General features: G+C 29.6%; 1 protein-coding gene across 4 annotated transcripts; it reads right to left on the bottom strand.

The window, feature by feature from the left end:
* Nucleotides 1-771: 771 nt before the first annotated feature.
* On the bottom strand, nt 772-14,695 carry LOC132929601 (ATP-binding cassette sub-family B member 6). Of its 4 annotated transcripts, XM_060995066.1 has the most exons (15): nt 7,562-7,651; nt 7,170-7,255; nt 6,787-7,084; nt 6,503-6,702; nt 6,288-6,432; nt 5,286-5,466; nt 5,048-5,208; nt 4,326-4,563; nt 3,503-3,678; nt 3,222-3,427; nt 2,371-2,757; nt 2,200-2,314; nt 1,987-2,127; nt 1,787-1,908; nt 772-1,680 (listed from the first exon to the last, which is right to left on the bottom strand). In XM_060995066.1, the coding sequence occupies exons 2-15, from the start codon at nt 7,211-7,213 to the stop codon at nt 1,521-1,523; spliced, it is 2,574 nt and encodes an 857-aa protein (XP_060851049.1). In that variant the 5' UTR covers nt 7,214-7,255; nt 7,562-7,651; the 3' UTR covers nt 772-1,520. The 4 variants fall into 4 exon arrangements, with proteins under 4 accessions (XP_060851049.1, XP_060851052.1, XP_060851051.1 ...); XM_060995069.1 differs by lacking the exons at nt 7,170-7,255; nt 7,562-7,651 and adding an exon at nt 14,678-14,695; XM_060995068.1 differs by lacking the exon at nt 7,170-7,255 and having other exon boundaries at nt 7,562-7,692.
* Nucleotides 14,696-15,395: the final 700 nt, after the last annotated feature.

Raw genomic sequence — 15,395 nt, 5'->3', positions numbered from 1 at the left:
CCAAAAAACAGATTTTGAATACTACATCGTTGAAGAAAAAAATTGCGTAAGCATACCTTCTCGATATATCATCCTGCTCAGTTATTGAAATGTAGGTACTTGTGGTATATATTGACAAACTCATAATCGTTCTCCAAATTATATAGATATCATTGAGCTTAAATTTAACACATTCACTTACCTTAATAGTTAATTTACAGCGACCCATTTGACATTTTGTGTAGTAGGTTCAAAGCAGTAATCACTTGTATGCCTTTTTTTTAAAAAAAATCTGTACATTAGAAATTTTTGATATCCTAACTTTACTCTGTATATTCAATTGACAGGGAACAATGGATTTACTTAAAGAGAAGTCTTTGGCTTTAAGACACTCTTATATGGTATATGATATAAAATATAAATAAATAGGGTTTGGTGAGTTGTGTCCGATAAAATAAATGTTGATATAATAATTTTAGTTATAAGGTATTGCTTATAAATTATTGAACCTAAGCCATAAAGCCCCTTACTCGTGTCTGGAGCACCACAATTTATTTAAATGTATTAACTTTTAACATTTTCTCTCTCCCCCCCCCCCCCCCCCCCATTGAAAAATTCCTGGGCACGCCACAGATCAGAACAAATATTAATCAAATTGATTAAAATAATGTATGTTTCAGAAAAAAATAAAATTTGTACCATATTAAAGGATAATTTTAAGTTATTACTACAGTTTATTTTGTTACTTAAAAAATAGTTTTCTGTGTTAAAGCATAATCAAAGTACAAAAAATAATGCAAATTTTATTTTATTATATACAAATTAAATTGTAATTTATTCATATTTGATCTTTCAATCAATTTAAACACAAAAAATACAATACAGTAAGTACATCCAATACAATAACAGTCTAATATACTTATATTATATTTGTCAACTATATATGTGTTACTAGGGAAAGTGTTTTTGTTCAAATAATTTACTATATAACTATTTTTATTAGCTATTAGTAATAATGAGAGCATTTGTCTTTCCGTATTTACAAAGTTTAACAATATTAGTATTTAGGTTCTTGTGTACAATGGTAAATTCTATACAGTATTCACATTATTTTGTGCTAATAAAATATACATTTAATGATAACAGATTACTGATCTTATAATCTACACGTATCGTGGCAGAAAATCTAATGGAATTCTGACTGATAGAATATGAAATTTGGTTAAATTTTTTAAAATAATGAGTAAAATAAGTCAAAAAATATACAAATATATATTCTTACACAATAAAATAAAATAAAATGTATTTAACAACTTTAAGTGTACCACTAAATGTGGACTGTGAGTCGGGTACATATATTTATCATATTAATGGTATAATAAAAATAAACACACTTTTAGAAGTAGTAACATTAAAAGATATTTTTCTAATAAAGTAAAAACCAGCTACTAGCCCAATTATAGAGAATACCCCAAACATATCTCAGACTATAACCTTTATATAATGTCCCTAAACCAGTATAATTATCTCATACACAATCTCTAAACATGTGGGTGGTGACTTTTTGTACTTGTTGAAGTCTCACTGGTACTTGTTCCTGGAGCCACAGGATCTTCATTAGTGGGTATATCACTAGTGGACTTGCGTTGTTCAGACCACATTTCAGCATACAAACCATTTCTTATTATGAGATCATCATGCCTACAGGGCAACATTGCAATTGCATTTTTAATAGATATGTCAATAATTTAATTTAAAAAAACATTAAATTTAAAGAAAATGAAAAAAACATGATATACTAATTTACCTTCCTCTTTCATATATTTCGCCGTCTTTTAGTACAAGTATTTCGTCAGCATGTATAACTGTTGACAGCCTATGTGCAACAATTATTGTAGTGCGATTAGCACAGACTTGATCCAGTGCCGCCTTAAACATTTTTAAATTTAATTAATATCAAAGTTCTTAAAAACATAATATTATCTTTCATGAGATATTAGTATTTACTTGAATCTGTCTTTCTGTTTTAGTATCCAATGCACTTGTGGCTTCATCCAGCAATACAATGGCAGGTGCTTTAAGTAATGTTCTGGCGATAGCAACTCTTTGTTTTTCTCCTCCACTAAGTTTTAAACCTCTTTCACCAACCTGGATAATTATCATTAGATTTGGTTATATTGAAATGAAAACTTGATTCTAAGTTAAATAAATAAAACATACTTGTGTATTGTATTGATCCGGGAATTTCATAATTCTTTCATGTATTTCGGCTGCCATTGCAGAATGCATAATTTCTGAGTCATTAGATTCAACTTTTCCATAATTTATGTTAAATCTAATACAAAATGTTAGTTAAATATTTGTATTTATTTATAGTTTTTTTATTCATACTTAATACTGTTGTTAAACAAAACAGTGTCTTGAGGAACAACACCGATAGCTTTTCTAAGTGAAGTCTGTGTAACCTGTTGTATATTCTGGTCATCAATAATAATTGATCCTGAATCTACATCAAAAAATCTAAACAACAATCTCACGATAGTTGATTTTCCACTACCCGATGGACCAACCAATGCCAATGTCTTGCCCGGTGGAACCACAAATGAAACATTTTGTAAAACTATTCTTTCTGGTTGATAAGAAAATGTTACATTACGGAATTCCACTTGTCCATTTATCAACACTAAGTCTTTAGCATCAGGTGCATCTCTAACATCTGGTGTTATATTCATCAAATCAAACATATTTTCCATGTCAATAAAGTTCTTTTGAATTGCTCTGTTTAAAATAATTTAATATTCATGTATTATGTAAATTATTTTAATATTTTAGTTGACTTTAAGAACATGTCACTCTCGTGTGTTTTGTCTACATCCAATGAATGCACAACAGTGAATTTGAGTTAGCAGATTTAATTTTCTGTTAATAAATTGTACAATGAATTAACCTATTATCAAATTTAAAGGTAAGAAAAAATATCTATGTTTGTACTTTGGTTTCTTAATAACATTTTAAAATTTAAGTAAGCAAGAAGTTTTTAAGAAGAAATTTAAAAATTCAAATATTGTAAAATAAAAAAACCATCAAACAAACACAGAAAACGTTCTTACTTTCAAGTTAGATAATAAGTTTATTGATTATAATATTAAAGTTAACATAAAAAAATATTCTGCTTAACTCATTTGCTATTGTATATCCTTAGGACGGGGACAGAACCTTTAGGTGAGACATAATTTTAATACCTGTAAAATGTCCCAAAATAATTTAGTGGTCCATACAATTGAATAATGTATACAGTGAATAGAACATAATCACCTACTGTTAATTCTTTAAGATCAACAACAAAATGTACACTGAGCAATGATCCAGCTAACAATCCTATACACACAATCACATTTTGAACAGTGTTGAGAATAGCCAATGATACTTGTGTTTTAAATTCTTCATTCTATAGATTTTAAATGAATATATGATGAATTAACTAAATTTAAGTGTTGTAAAAAAAAAACTCTTTTTATTTTACTTGGTATTCCATTATTGCATCTTTATAGGCTTGGACTTCATATTCTTCAGCACCATAGTACTTAACTGTTTCAAAATTCAACATAGAATCAACGCTACGAGCTTCCATATTGTTATCTGCTATATTCATTCGGCGTTGAAATTTTGTTCTCCATTCTGTTATGATGATTGTCAAGGCTAAAATGTCCAAAACCCCCAAAAAATAAAAATATAATAATATATGCATTACCTAACACATAATAAATATTTTTTTTATTTTTAGTAGGACTAATGCTATAAGCTCTATGTAAGTATTGGAATTAATTTAACATTTAGTATTATGAATAATTATTAATAACAATAATAACAATAACTTTATATTATAGTAAATTTAGCAAATTTGAGTTATACAATTAGTGGTGAAATCAAATATACTATGAGTATTTAATCTTTTATGTAAATTTACACGGAGAAGTAAATAAAATAACTAAACCAAGAATAAACAAAGATAAAAATTGTATACCCCTTATTAAATTACCATGTCAATAAAATGTTCTATAATACTATACATTGTGACAGTAATAACACAGCTTCTAACCCATATAATATACCCAATATGTGCAGCTGCATCCCAAACAACAAATAAAAAAACTACATATTACAAATACTTAAAAGCTCTTTTTGTTCAAGTGAAATAAACAGCTTCATAACAATATGGATTATCCTACCTGGATAACATGTAAATTTAAAAATCTCAAATTGACTTATTTTATTACTGAGATATTTCTCAGTAGACAGTATTATTTAAATATCACTTAAATTATTGCACACAAAAATATTTTTACCTATATATAAAACCATTGTAATGAAAACCACAGTTCCCATCATCCAATTGAAATATGATAGGAAAAATATAACAGCTACAATGATGTCAATTATAGTAGGCCCAATACTGAAAAGTAAAAATGACAACAAACTATTGGTAGAATCTGTTCCACGGTCCATAATTCTTAGAACTTCACCAGTTTTACGGCTCAAATGCCATTTCAAACTCAAGTTATGCAAATGTCGGAATAGTGATACCTAAGTATATTTTAAAATATATTCATTATTTATCTAAATATATATTTATCTAATACAGTGGAGCGTCGGTTATTCACACGTTAATTATTCGGCCCGTCAATTATCCACTGTATACAAATTTATTTATAAATTTAATTTAATTTAGTTGTATCATTCGTTATTTTCTTTTATCGTGTACATATTATGAAATGCGAGATTATTTTATTATCTACTATGGCTCACTCCAAAGTAGATAATATGTTTGTACATAATCTTAAATTTAGCAAAAAAAATTGATTATTATTTCAAATAAATACATTACATATATTTTTTATGTTATGTATAAACATTATATTTAGTATTCTATCTAGTAAATAAGTTTTTAACTTTATTTTAAAATTTTTTATGGTTGTTTGATTATCCTCAAAAATTGATTATTCGCACCCTCTTTGGTCTCAATTAGTACGGATAATCGACGCTCTACTGTATATAAATGAAAACTCACTTCGACTTCTCGTTTAGTATATTGTTGTACTCTAATCCATAGGTAACTTCTGAAATTATTCAAGAAACCCATTCCAAGACCTCCTTGTAAAAACTTGATACCAATGTAGGTAAAAATTAAATCCCATCGAAAAACAAGAGGAACAGCAGTCAAACTGTCGACTAAGAATGAAATCAAATATATTAATTTATGCCGCTTATAGTTATTAAAGGAATATTAAAAGATTAAAATTTAATACCAATTTTAGCACTGTAAAGCGGAACATATACATTGGCTACTCTTCCAGCAATAACCAACAAAATACAAGCAACTACTCTTAGTTGTAATGCTATACTTTTTTTTGGCCATATAAAAGGTGCTATCATTTTGACTTTTCGAATCATATTGTTCCATGTTGACGTTTCTTCCACTCGATCAGACTAAAAAATTATTATTATTAAATATTATTTCTGTAAAAATATAAAGTATTGACAAAAATACAGTGACTAAAAAGGGTCTTGAATGATACATTTGTAAATCACATTAAAAAAATACAGTATATAAACAAAACTAGTAAAAAAAAATATATATCTAAGTATTTTAAACACTAAACAGTACAAATAAGTATTGTATAACAAATAAAAATGAAGTAGGTACCATTATAATTAATAATTAATTTTTTTTTGTTTTTAAAAGCCATAGACACTTCACATAGATAACACATAATAACCAACATTGAAAAACTAATTATTTGCATATATTTAGAATAATCTTTTATTATTATTATAAATGAAAAGAATATTAAGTGGAAGGAAGACTATCCAGTGATAGAATCAAGAACTCAAAATCTACAAATCAAGATCCAAAAAATTACCAATATCAACTGAGTTGTCTCTTGTCTGGCATTATTTTTTCTTTTTTTTTTTAGAAAATAGAAAATAGCCGATTATATTTTGAAACATACCATCTAGGATTTTTAATTCTGTTATTGCTACTCTCATTGGTGAGTAAAAAAAACCCAAGTTTAAATTTTACCACAATCAAAATAGACAATTTTTAAATTATCTATGTTTAAGATTTGTTCATAAAAATCAATTATGCCTTTTAAATAGATTAGACAATACAAAGTTTTGAAATTTTTAGCATTCATATTCTTATGATTATTTAGCTTCTTTATTATTTTAATGAAAAACTCACGTTTTAAAAATCATAATACCATGTATCTTTAAATATATAATTGAATTACATTTTAAAAACTTACATCTAAAAATAAATCTGTTGAGTTGTGTAAGCTAAAGTAATCTCTTGCAGTCATTATTCCAGGTGCTTTTACACCTAAGATTAATAATAAGAAGCTTAAAATATAATTTCCAACGAAAAAACCGAATTCAATTTGACCATTTAAACTGAAAATAAATAACTATTATAATATGAATATAATTAAATAAAAATATATAGTAAAAATTATTAACTGACTTATGTAATTTAATCCACCAATCATCTCTTTTTATGGTAATGAAAGCCAGATTTTCAGTAATGAATATTAATATCCAGAATATGAGCAAGATTAAACCATGTCCACGTGCTGGCATTGATGGTAAGAGACTTTTTCTTTCCATTAGTACAAGTTTTGCTGATAATGGAAATACAAGAATCATAACGAGCATATACACTGCCTAAATAATTAATGTTATATTAAGACAAGTAAGATAGTTAAGCCAGGTGGGTTCCACCTATTCAATTTTTTAACATGTACTTACTTGATAACCGTAAACAACACCGTGTTGATTAATGTGAATGTCAATAAAAAACTTAGCCACTGCCAATAGGGGAAGAAGAAATGTAATGATCATCTGAACATAGTATAACCTGGATTGGGGAATTGCTGCCTGCGATAGAGGCGTGCTGTATTTTCTGTACATCGAGCATTGAGCCGTGCCAAATAATATCATGTACACAGCCAATGTGCCAGCAACTGTGGTTTCCACAAAACATTCTGATGACTTGTTGACCCATTGATCAATCAATGAACCGTTTGGACAAAACATTTTCAACCGACTTGAATTCATAAATTATCATAAAAATACAATTAGACATGAGTAATTACATATAAAACATATAAATAAGTAATTACAGTAATTACATATAAATGTTTGCAGAATATTGTCTCAATGATAAAATGTACATGCATATAACACGAAAGTTAAATATAATTTGTTATATAAACGTCTATAAAAAAAAAAAAAAGTACGTGACAAATTTAAATTGGAGAACATTAAAAACCCCTTTAGAAACAAATTACATGTACCGAAGAATACAATTTACAACTATAAATAGCATGTGGTCGTCTCAAACATAAAATTAGGTTTATTTATTTAGGGGGTTGGATTGATTTATTGCAAATAATTGTGTAAATAAAACCGTCATCCGAGTGTTTAACAAACGTGAATTATCGGCATTGAAATTGGACGGATCGCGAAGAGGTCTGTTACTATTTTGATGGATAAAAAAAATAATCGTTAAAATGAAACTCACTCAAATTTGCTGATGTTTCATGGGCACCTACTTATATTATAATTAAAAACTAAAAACTAAAAGAACATTATGTACATTAATTCTTTTATTTTATGAATCATCATTATTTATTATCATAATAATATTGTTATCATTATTTATTATCAAATGATATCATTATCATTATTTTTGTTTGTAAAATTTTAAAGCGCGGCAGCTGGCCGTGACCAGTGTGACGCTTTTAGCGAGTTGGATTTATATCAATATTCAATCCACCTTGGGTTTTAGGTTTTTTAACTGAGGTGGCTGTGGACATTTTAGTATTTTATAGTATTATCTTCAGCAGCTGCAGTTTGCTGTGATCACAATTAAAGTTATATTTAGATATACACGTATACGTCATCTTAAATCGTGGGTGTGATTAAAAGTCACTGTCAAAGCCGTGTCAAGGTGGGTTATGGGCGTTGTGGTCATTGATACTAAACTGTTTATTCAGTTTATTGTATTTAATGGCCTTAATGCACTTACCTACTCGTGTACGCAGGTCGGTCACTGTCATGTCGTCATTTAACTCGGACGCTCTGCAGTGCTATAGCTTGTAACTCACAAGCATATACACCAGTGATGTCCAACCTATTTTGTTCGGCATGCCATTTTGGTAAACAATTATCTCCGAGCGGGCCACCAAATATAAAAGTACAACATAAGCGCAATTTGGGGGGGACTAAGCCCCCTCAAAATCAATTAAAGCCCACCCCAAAATGGTTTGCATATATCCCTTTCTACCTTTATATATCTCAGGGAGCATACACACAGTACATGCATGAAAATTATAATATAGCCCCCCCCAAATTTAAAACTCAAATTGCGCCTATGAAATACAATGATCAGTATATCAACTAATGAAAATAAACTGATTTATACATTTGTGACGGGCCACATACAATCCTTCGCGGGCCGCGGGTTGGGCACCACTGATATAGACCTTAAGAGGACCCGTGGCGTCATTTTGGGGGGAGGGTCAGGGTGTGCGGTTCACCCCTTACTTTTAAAATAGTTCTAATTGGCCTACACCCTGATGAAATAATGCACGATTATTAACATGATTAAAATTAAATTGTATTTTAAATATTTTGATTTTTATATTGACATTTATCAATATTAGTTTACTTGTCAATCATTGAATCATGGTTACAACTTTAAATTACATTGATTATAGACAAATATTGTACTATAAATTTTTTATCGTATTTTAGTTTTTAAATTTATTTTTACTATTTATGTTGATGTATTGATTCGGTCCATGATGTATGGGAATATTTGAAAGCAAAAAAATGTACACAATATAATACGTATATAGTATATTTATTTTTATATGGCCTGCTTGATACTTCACACACCCGAAATGACTCCCCCGAAGAGGACGTTATACCCGCACGTGTTGTCTCTGTCTTACTAACGCCAAAATTGCAAATTTGCGTTCAACAGAACACATTTTGTGATGTTAGCTTTAATATAAGAATAAATTTACTTATCATCAAATTTAAAGGTAATAATATTATCTATTAGACAATGATGTCATGTGCTTTTATTGATATTATCATTTTAAAGTGAGTTATGATCATTTTTAAGTTGTAATATTTTACATATAGCTAACATTGATTATAAATAGTATTTATAATCAATGCTATAAACTTTAAAACGATAATATCAATAAAAGCATATAATAATATTCTTACATTTAAATTTGATGATAGGTAAATGTATTCTAATATTAAAGCTAACATCACAAAATGTGTTCTGCTGAACGCAAATTGCTATGACGTACGTTAGTAAGACAGATGAGATAACACATGCAGGTATAACGTACTTTTAATAGTATTTAATAATATATATCTAATATAATATATATGATATAAAATATCTGGTTGCGAGTGAGAGTCCGAGGATCTGTGTCTGGTGTCATGTAAGCACAGACTACAGACCATATTATTATGTCTAATGTTAAAAGTAATTTTTATTTTATACCTACGTTAACATAGTTTCTACATCGCGTAATCTAATATATAACTCTTTATGGGTTAAATCAATGGTGGTTTTAGAGGGGGTGGGGCAAAAATAGGGAAATATGTATTTACAATTTTACATATTGTGTTATATTATGCAAAATATTATAGCCCTTTGAGACTTGTCAAAAACTTTCTGTCTGCTTCTGGTTTAACTTAGGCCACTCGGCCAACGAAAACTGGTCGCATTCGTGAATCCCTCCCAATCCACTTTAATATTACATAGGTACCAGCAACGAGCGGTTTATTGTCGAAAGTCTCAACACTACGTGGTTACTGATTAGATGAGATCAGCGATCAGACGTCCCTTGTGAAAATGGTTAAACCTACTAAACCTAAAACCTTACTTGAAGACTAGGGATGGCAAATTATTTGAACTCTACGTGTCAAAAATTACCTTTTTTTCGAGTGTACCATACTACCATGAAAAATATGATATATTCAAATAATATTTAATATTGTAAGAAAAAAATTATCATAATTTTTTTGTATAATATTAATTTATTAATATTAAAAATGATAGTTTAGGTACATAATAATATAATTACATTAATTTGTTAATAATTATTTTTTTAATGTGATTTTTTTTTTTTAATACTTAATGCCAATTCGTTGATATTTGGTTTATAAAAATATTTTAATTTTTTGCGCGCCTGCTCGGGCACGTGTGCCATGATTTTTCCATCCCTACTATGTATAGACATTATTGAATATTGATAAATGATAATAATATATTATATTTATTGTTACAGATACGTAACATCTTCTCTACATCTTATATTATAAAACCGCAAGCGTTTCGCCCGAAAAACACTTGAGTGCGCTTGCTGTACTCGCCGCAGTTCCTAAAACGGAAAAAAGAATGCGCTCCGGTCGCCGTTATCGCGTCCGGTCGGTTATCAAAAATGTGTTGGACAACTATACTATTACTATTATTATTATTATATATTTCACTTTTATACGGATTTTATAGCGTTTTCCGAGTTTTCCCGTGTTCGCGTGATTTACGATATTTTATATTGGCGATATATTGGCGATTGGGCGTGAGAAAAAAGTCGTTTAATACGTATATATAATAATATAATAAATATAAATAATGAATAAAATACACATCGAACGGATATTTCAGATATTTACAAATATATTTTAAAGAAAATCAACGAGAATGTCTGTGTGTGTGTGTGTGTGTAATGAAATACGAATTGAACGATTACGACGCGAATTCGGTGACGGTTCGGAAACGGTTTAAGTGCTCGAGATTTGACGTCGGTTTTCAACTCAAACTGTAGTCGGTAGGATTAGGCGCTAGGATAGGATAGGAATTAGGCAGGTGTACCGAGATCGAATCCCGCCCCGGCGACGTTCCCGGCGGCGCTTTGATTAACACTGCGAGTCATTTTTTGCATTTTTTTTTCCAATGTTTTTTTATTTTTATATGATTTTGCCGGCGACGTCGGTATATTTTTTTTATTACTCGACTAATAAAAAGCAGTATTTCAACTTTTATGTACTATTTTTTTTTTTTTTGAATATTGCGAGTGTTAAATATACGTGTTTTTTGTAATAGTACTTATCGACTACCACCGAGTATGTTATATTATATTATTTATAGTATATATATTATATTATATGTAAACACAATTTGTGTAGTGTGTACGTATGGAATATTTATTAAAGTCATATAGATCGGGTATGCACACTAATATTTAATTACAACCTGATGTGATAAATGTATTGTGGATTATTTCACTTATAATAACTCATAATGCTCACATCGTCCGCGATCCGACGCAGTCGGATTGCCTACCTGAGGGGTTTGGTAACACTTAAAGTATATTCAATTTTTAGCAAATAAAAAATTCAGATTTCATAATTTGCGCCCACAGAGTCTGCCATTCGACGCAGTAAATAGGACGTAGATGGGACGTTATAACACTTCGTTCGACTTAAACTTTTTCCCCTACTATACGACATCAGACTTTCGACGTCAGGAGGTATAACAATCCGCCGTAGGCGGATTGCCCAGCACAGGTATCGATTTGCATCGACTGAGGACTGATAGCTAGACACTCTATTACCATTTTTCGTACTTATTTATTTTTTATACATTCAAAAAAGAACCGGGCAAGCCTCGAGACAAACTATATATAATGTGATAGATTTCTAGACACCCGATTGGTAACACTTAAAGTATATTCAATTTTTAGCAAATAAAAAATTCAGATTTCATAATTTGCGCCCACATAGTCTGCAATTCGACGCAGTAAATAGGACATAGAAAGAAAGTTAACACTTTGTTCGACTTAAACTTTTTCCCCTACTATACGACATCAGACTTTCGACGTCAGGAGGTATAACAATCCACCGTAGGCGGATTGCCCAGCACAGATATCGATTTGCATCGAATGAGGACTGATAGCTAGACACTCGATTACCATTTTTCGTACTTATTTAATTTTTATATATATTCAAAAAAGAACCGGGCATGCGACAAGACACGGTATTACACCGGTTAACGACTGATAGCTAGACACTTAGTTACCATTTTTCAAACTTATTTAGTTGTGTATAAATCAATTTTCCCAAAAGATATGACGTTCGACATAAATTTTGTCCCCTACTATACAACATCAGACTTTCGACGTCAGGAGGTATAACAATCCGCCGTAGGCGGATTGCCCAGCACAGATATCGATTTGCATCGAGTGAGGACTGATAGCTAGACACTCTATTACCATTTTTCGTACTTATTTATTTTTTATACTTTCAAAAAAGAACCGGGCAAGCCTCGAGTTGAACTATATATGTGACCGATTTCTAGACACCCGACTAGCATTTCCAACCGAATTTCCCTAGGACCGATTTTCACTCGACCCCCTCGAAGGCGCCGGAGGCGGCTTCCACAAGCCGGGAATCGAGGCATATATATATAATAATAATTTAATAAACAATATTATTATCGACGCCACGAACGTCTTATCAATTCCCGACAACAACCGCCTTATCATCATTCATCCCGATAGAAGACTCGCAGTACTACCAATCAGCGACAGGTCTTCCTTTTTTGAAAACTTTCCACTTTCAAGCTCTTCCATCCGTCCTAGGGTATTCACTTACAGCGAGTTTCACTCAAAGCGAGTTTCACTCAGAGCGAGGCACACTCACAGCGAGGCACACTCAGAGCGAGGCACACCCGCAGCTAGTCATAATATAAAATAATAATTCATGTTGTGTTCTATGATTTTTAGATTTAGGATTTTAAAAAATTTTTTATTAAAACTAAAATACTTGCATAGCGCCAGGTAAAGTATGTATAATATAATTTATTACAAAATACAAATACATACTTTAAAGGAGCTCAATATACGTTATTTACAAATTGATTATCTTCTAAATTATATATGGTTAAGCTTATTATTAAAATATGACCCCTTTAACATAATTTAGTGACTTGGGGGATTGGTCCATTAAAATTTATCGAATCAGTTAATATTAATACTGATCAATGTATTATGAAACTCGGCATAGGTATTAGTATTGATTATAAAACAGACTAGGATAGTATGTAATAATAATTGTAATACAGTAAATTCCCGTTACAACGAATACCAATACAACGAAAAATCCCGTTATAACGAAAGTCATAGAAGTCCCCTGCCGAAAATCAGGGCTTATAAAGAGCTTATTCGAATTTTCGTTACAACGAAATTTTCGTTATGACGAAAAAAAATTCGGTCTCCTGGAGTTCGTTGTAACGGGATTTTACTATATTACAATCAATGTATTAGATATAGCCATATACCTATAGGTAGTAAATTAGTAACACATTAAGTCAACTGGACTTGATGAGTTAACTTAACAGTTAATTTTTAAGAAACAAATATTTTACGCGAAACAACTTTAGTTTTACTATTTTTAAATTAATAATGGGACTAACCATATTTTTTATCCGTATTTAACACGGCGTATTGTGTTATTATTTTTCTATTATAATTATATTAAATTATGTTATTATTGTAAATTGTTACAACCTATCTTGTTTTGTAATTTTATTATTTATTCTGATTTCTGAAATATTTAAAACATTATTAATTCTTTCAGTCGACTATTATTATCAATTTTTTTCTACACATTTTATAACGTAATTTTTACGAATTGCAATAAATGTATTATGGTTGTTTCGATTGTAAAGATAATCCGTGGAACTAAATCACATTGACACGAGGTTTAACATTTCACAAAAGTATATTGGTAGATAAATAACATAAATAGTATTATTTTAACATTCAATTTTACACATATTTCAATGTTACATTGCAGTAATTAAAAAAGGTTTTATCTACTTATCTTCTTTCCATATTATTCGATTGATAACTTTTTTTTATGAAAAATAAAATTATTGCGCCCATGAACAAACTTTAAATGACGGGATTGTGAAAAATGCAAGTAAGTTTATAGATATATATTTTTGCCGATTGTAATATTTAGGTACATCATGCATAATAATTATAATAATATATAATTATATAAACTCAAGTTGGTTTGAACCATATAATTATTGCCAATACAAAACCACGCGTGAATTTAATGATAGAATACTATATCGTTCAAGCATTATTACCAATGCTGGAACGTATTTAACCCGTATATAGTAATCCAACGTATTGACTGGTGAGGGTGAAGACTGTCAATTTTTTTTTTAAAAGTAACAACACCACGGTACACGGACAGTACCTGATTATGCATACCAATTATTTTAATTTCTATACATTATAATAAAAAAATTGTATAATTCGTACATTATATAATAGGAGTACGAATAACCTACCTTTATAAACGCGATAAGGTTTAAGGGTCAAGAGATAATCAATTCGCCACGGTGAATGGTGAAGCGTTTACAACAAACACGTGTAATCTTGCAAGAATTTCTTATAGGAGGGTTTTTCTTACATTTTTTTGGTGACTGGTAATGTAACATTGTAAATATAGCAGGCCAATTATAAACCATATCAAATTTCTTTATATTTTTTTGATGATTTATTTATAGTTAGTTAGGTTTAATCTCGCTTACCTTACGTGCGTGTTTAAGGTGTAGAATATTGTTGCATATTCGTTTGATGACTGATGGAGAGAGATATACAAAATTAACCAATTGCACAATATTGTTATAATTAGAGATGATATAGAGAATAATCGTGATTGATACTCGAAATATTATCTTGGAATATAGATATAGCCCGATAAATAACAAATAAAAACTAGAGAGTATAGGTTATTGGTACTTGAATATAATTTCGAATAATTATAGGATTTTATAACAAATATTTTTCATATTATACGAATACGTAATATTAGATTATATTAACATAATATTATGTATATAACAAATATATAACTATAAAAGATAGTTAAAGATATCATTGTCGAATAATAAATTATTTCAAAAACGAATTACAGTTATAAGGCGTTCCTTTTTTCCACTTCAATATTGTGCTTCAAATTAAATGTTTTTATTGTTCAATGGCGTGAGACGCATCAGTTTATTCAAGGCTAGTGTTGTATCTGTGCCAATGTATCAAGTAATTATTATTTATTTTTATAGTTAATAGGTACCGTTTGGAAGCAAAGAAACTACATTTTTTAATTTGTTGCAATTCTACGTGCCTCGAAAAAATATTTTTGTTTTTCGACGTACTTACCTTGTTATTCACTATTTATAATTACGTATTATTTATTCCTTTTTATGTTAGATCCTAACACGGAGGGTACTGCGTTACCATTACTTAGCC

This window comes from Rhopalosiphum padi, chromosome 4 (assembly GCF_020882245.1).
Source record: "Rhopalosiphum padi isolate XX-2018 chromosome 4, ASM2088224v1, whole genome shotgun sequence".
Classification (NCBI taxonomy): Eukaryota; Metazoa; Arthropoda; class Insecta; order Hemiptera; family Aphididae; genus Rhopalosiphum; species Rhopalosiphum padi.
Note: the sequence above shows the minus strand (reverse complement) of the source record. Positions and strands in the feature narration are given on the sequence as shown.

Coding starts and splice junctions, on each gene's coding strand:
- LOC132929601 (XM_060995066.1), bottom strand. CDS start 7,213: ATGTACATTTTATCATTGAGACAATATTCTGCAAACATTTATAT. Junction 5,467..6,287: donor CAACAGATTTATTTTTAGAT/GTAAGTTTTTAA, acceptor ATAATTTTTTAG/TCTGATCGAGTGGAAGAAAC. Junction 4,564..5,047: donor ATACTAAACGAGAAGTCGAA/GTGAGTTTTCAT, acceptor AAATATACTTAG/GTATCACTATTCCGACATTT.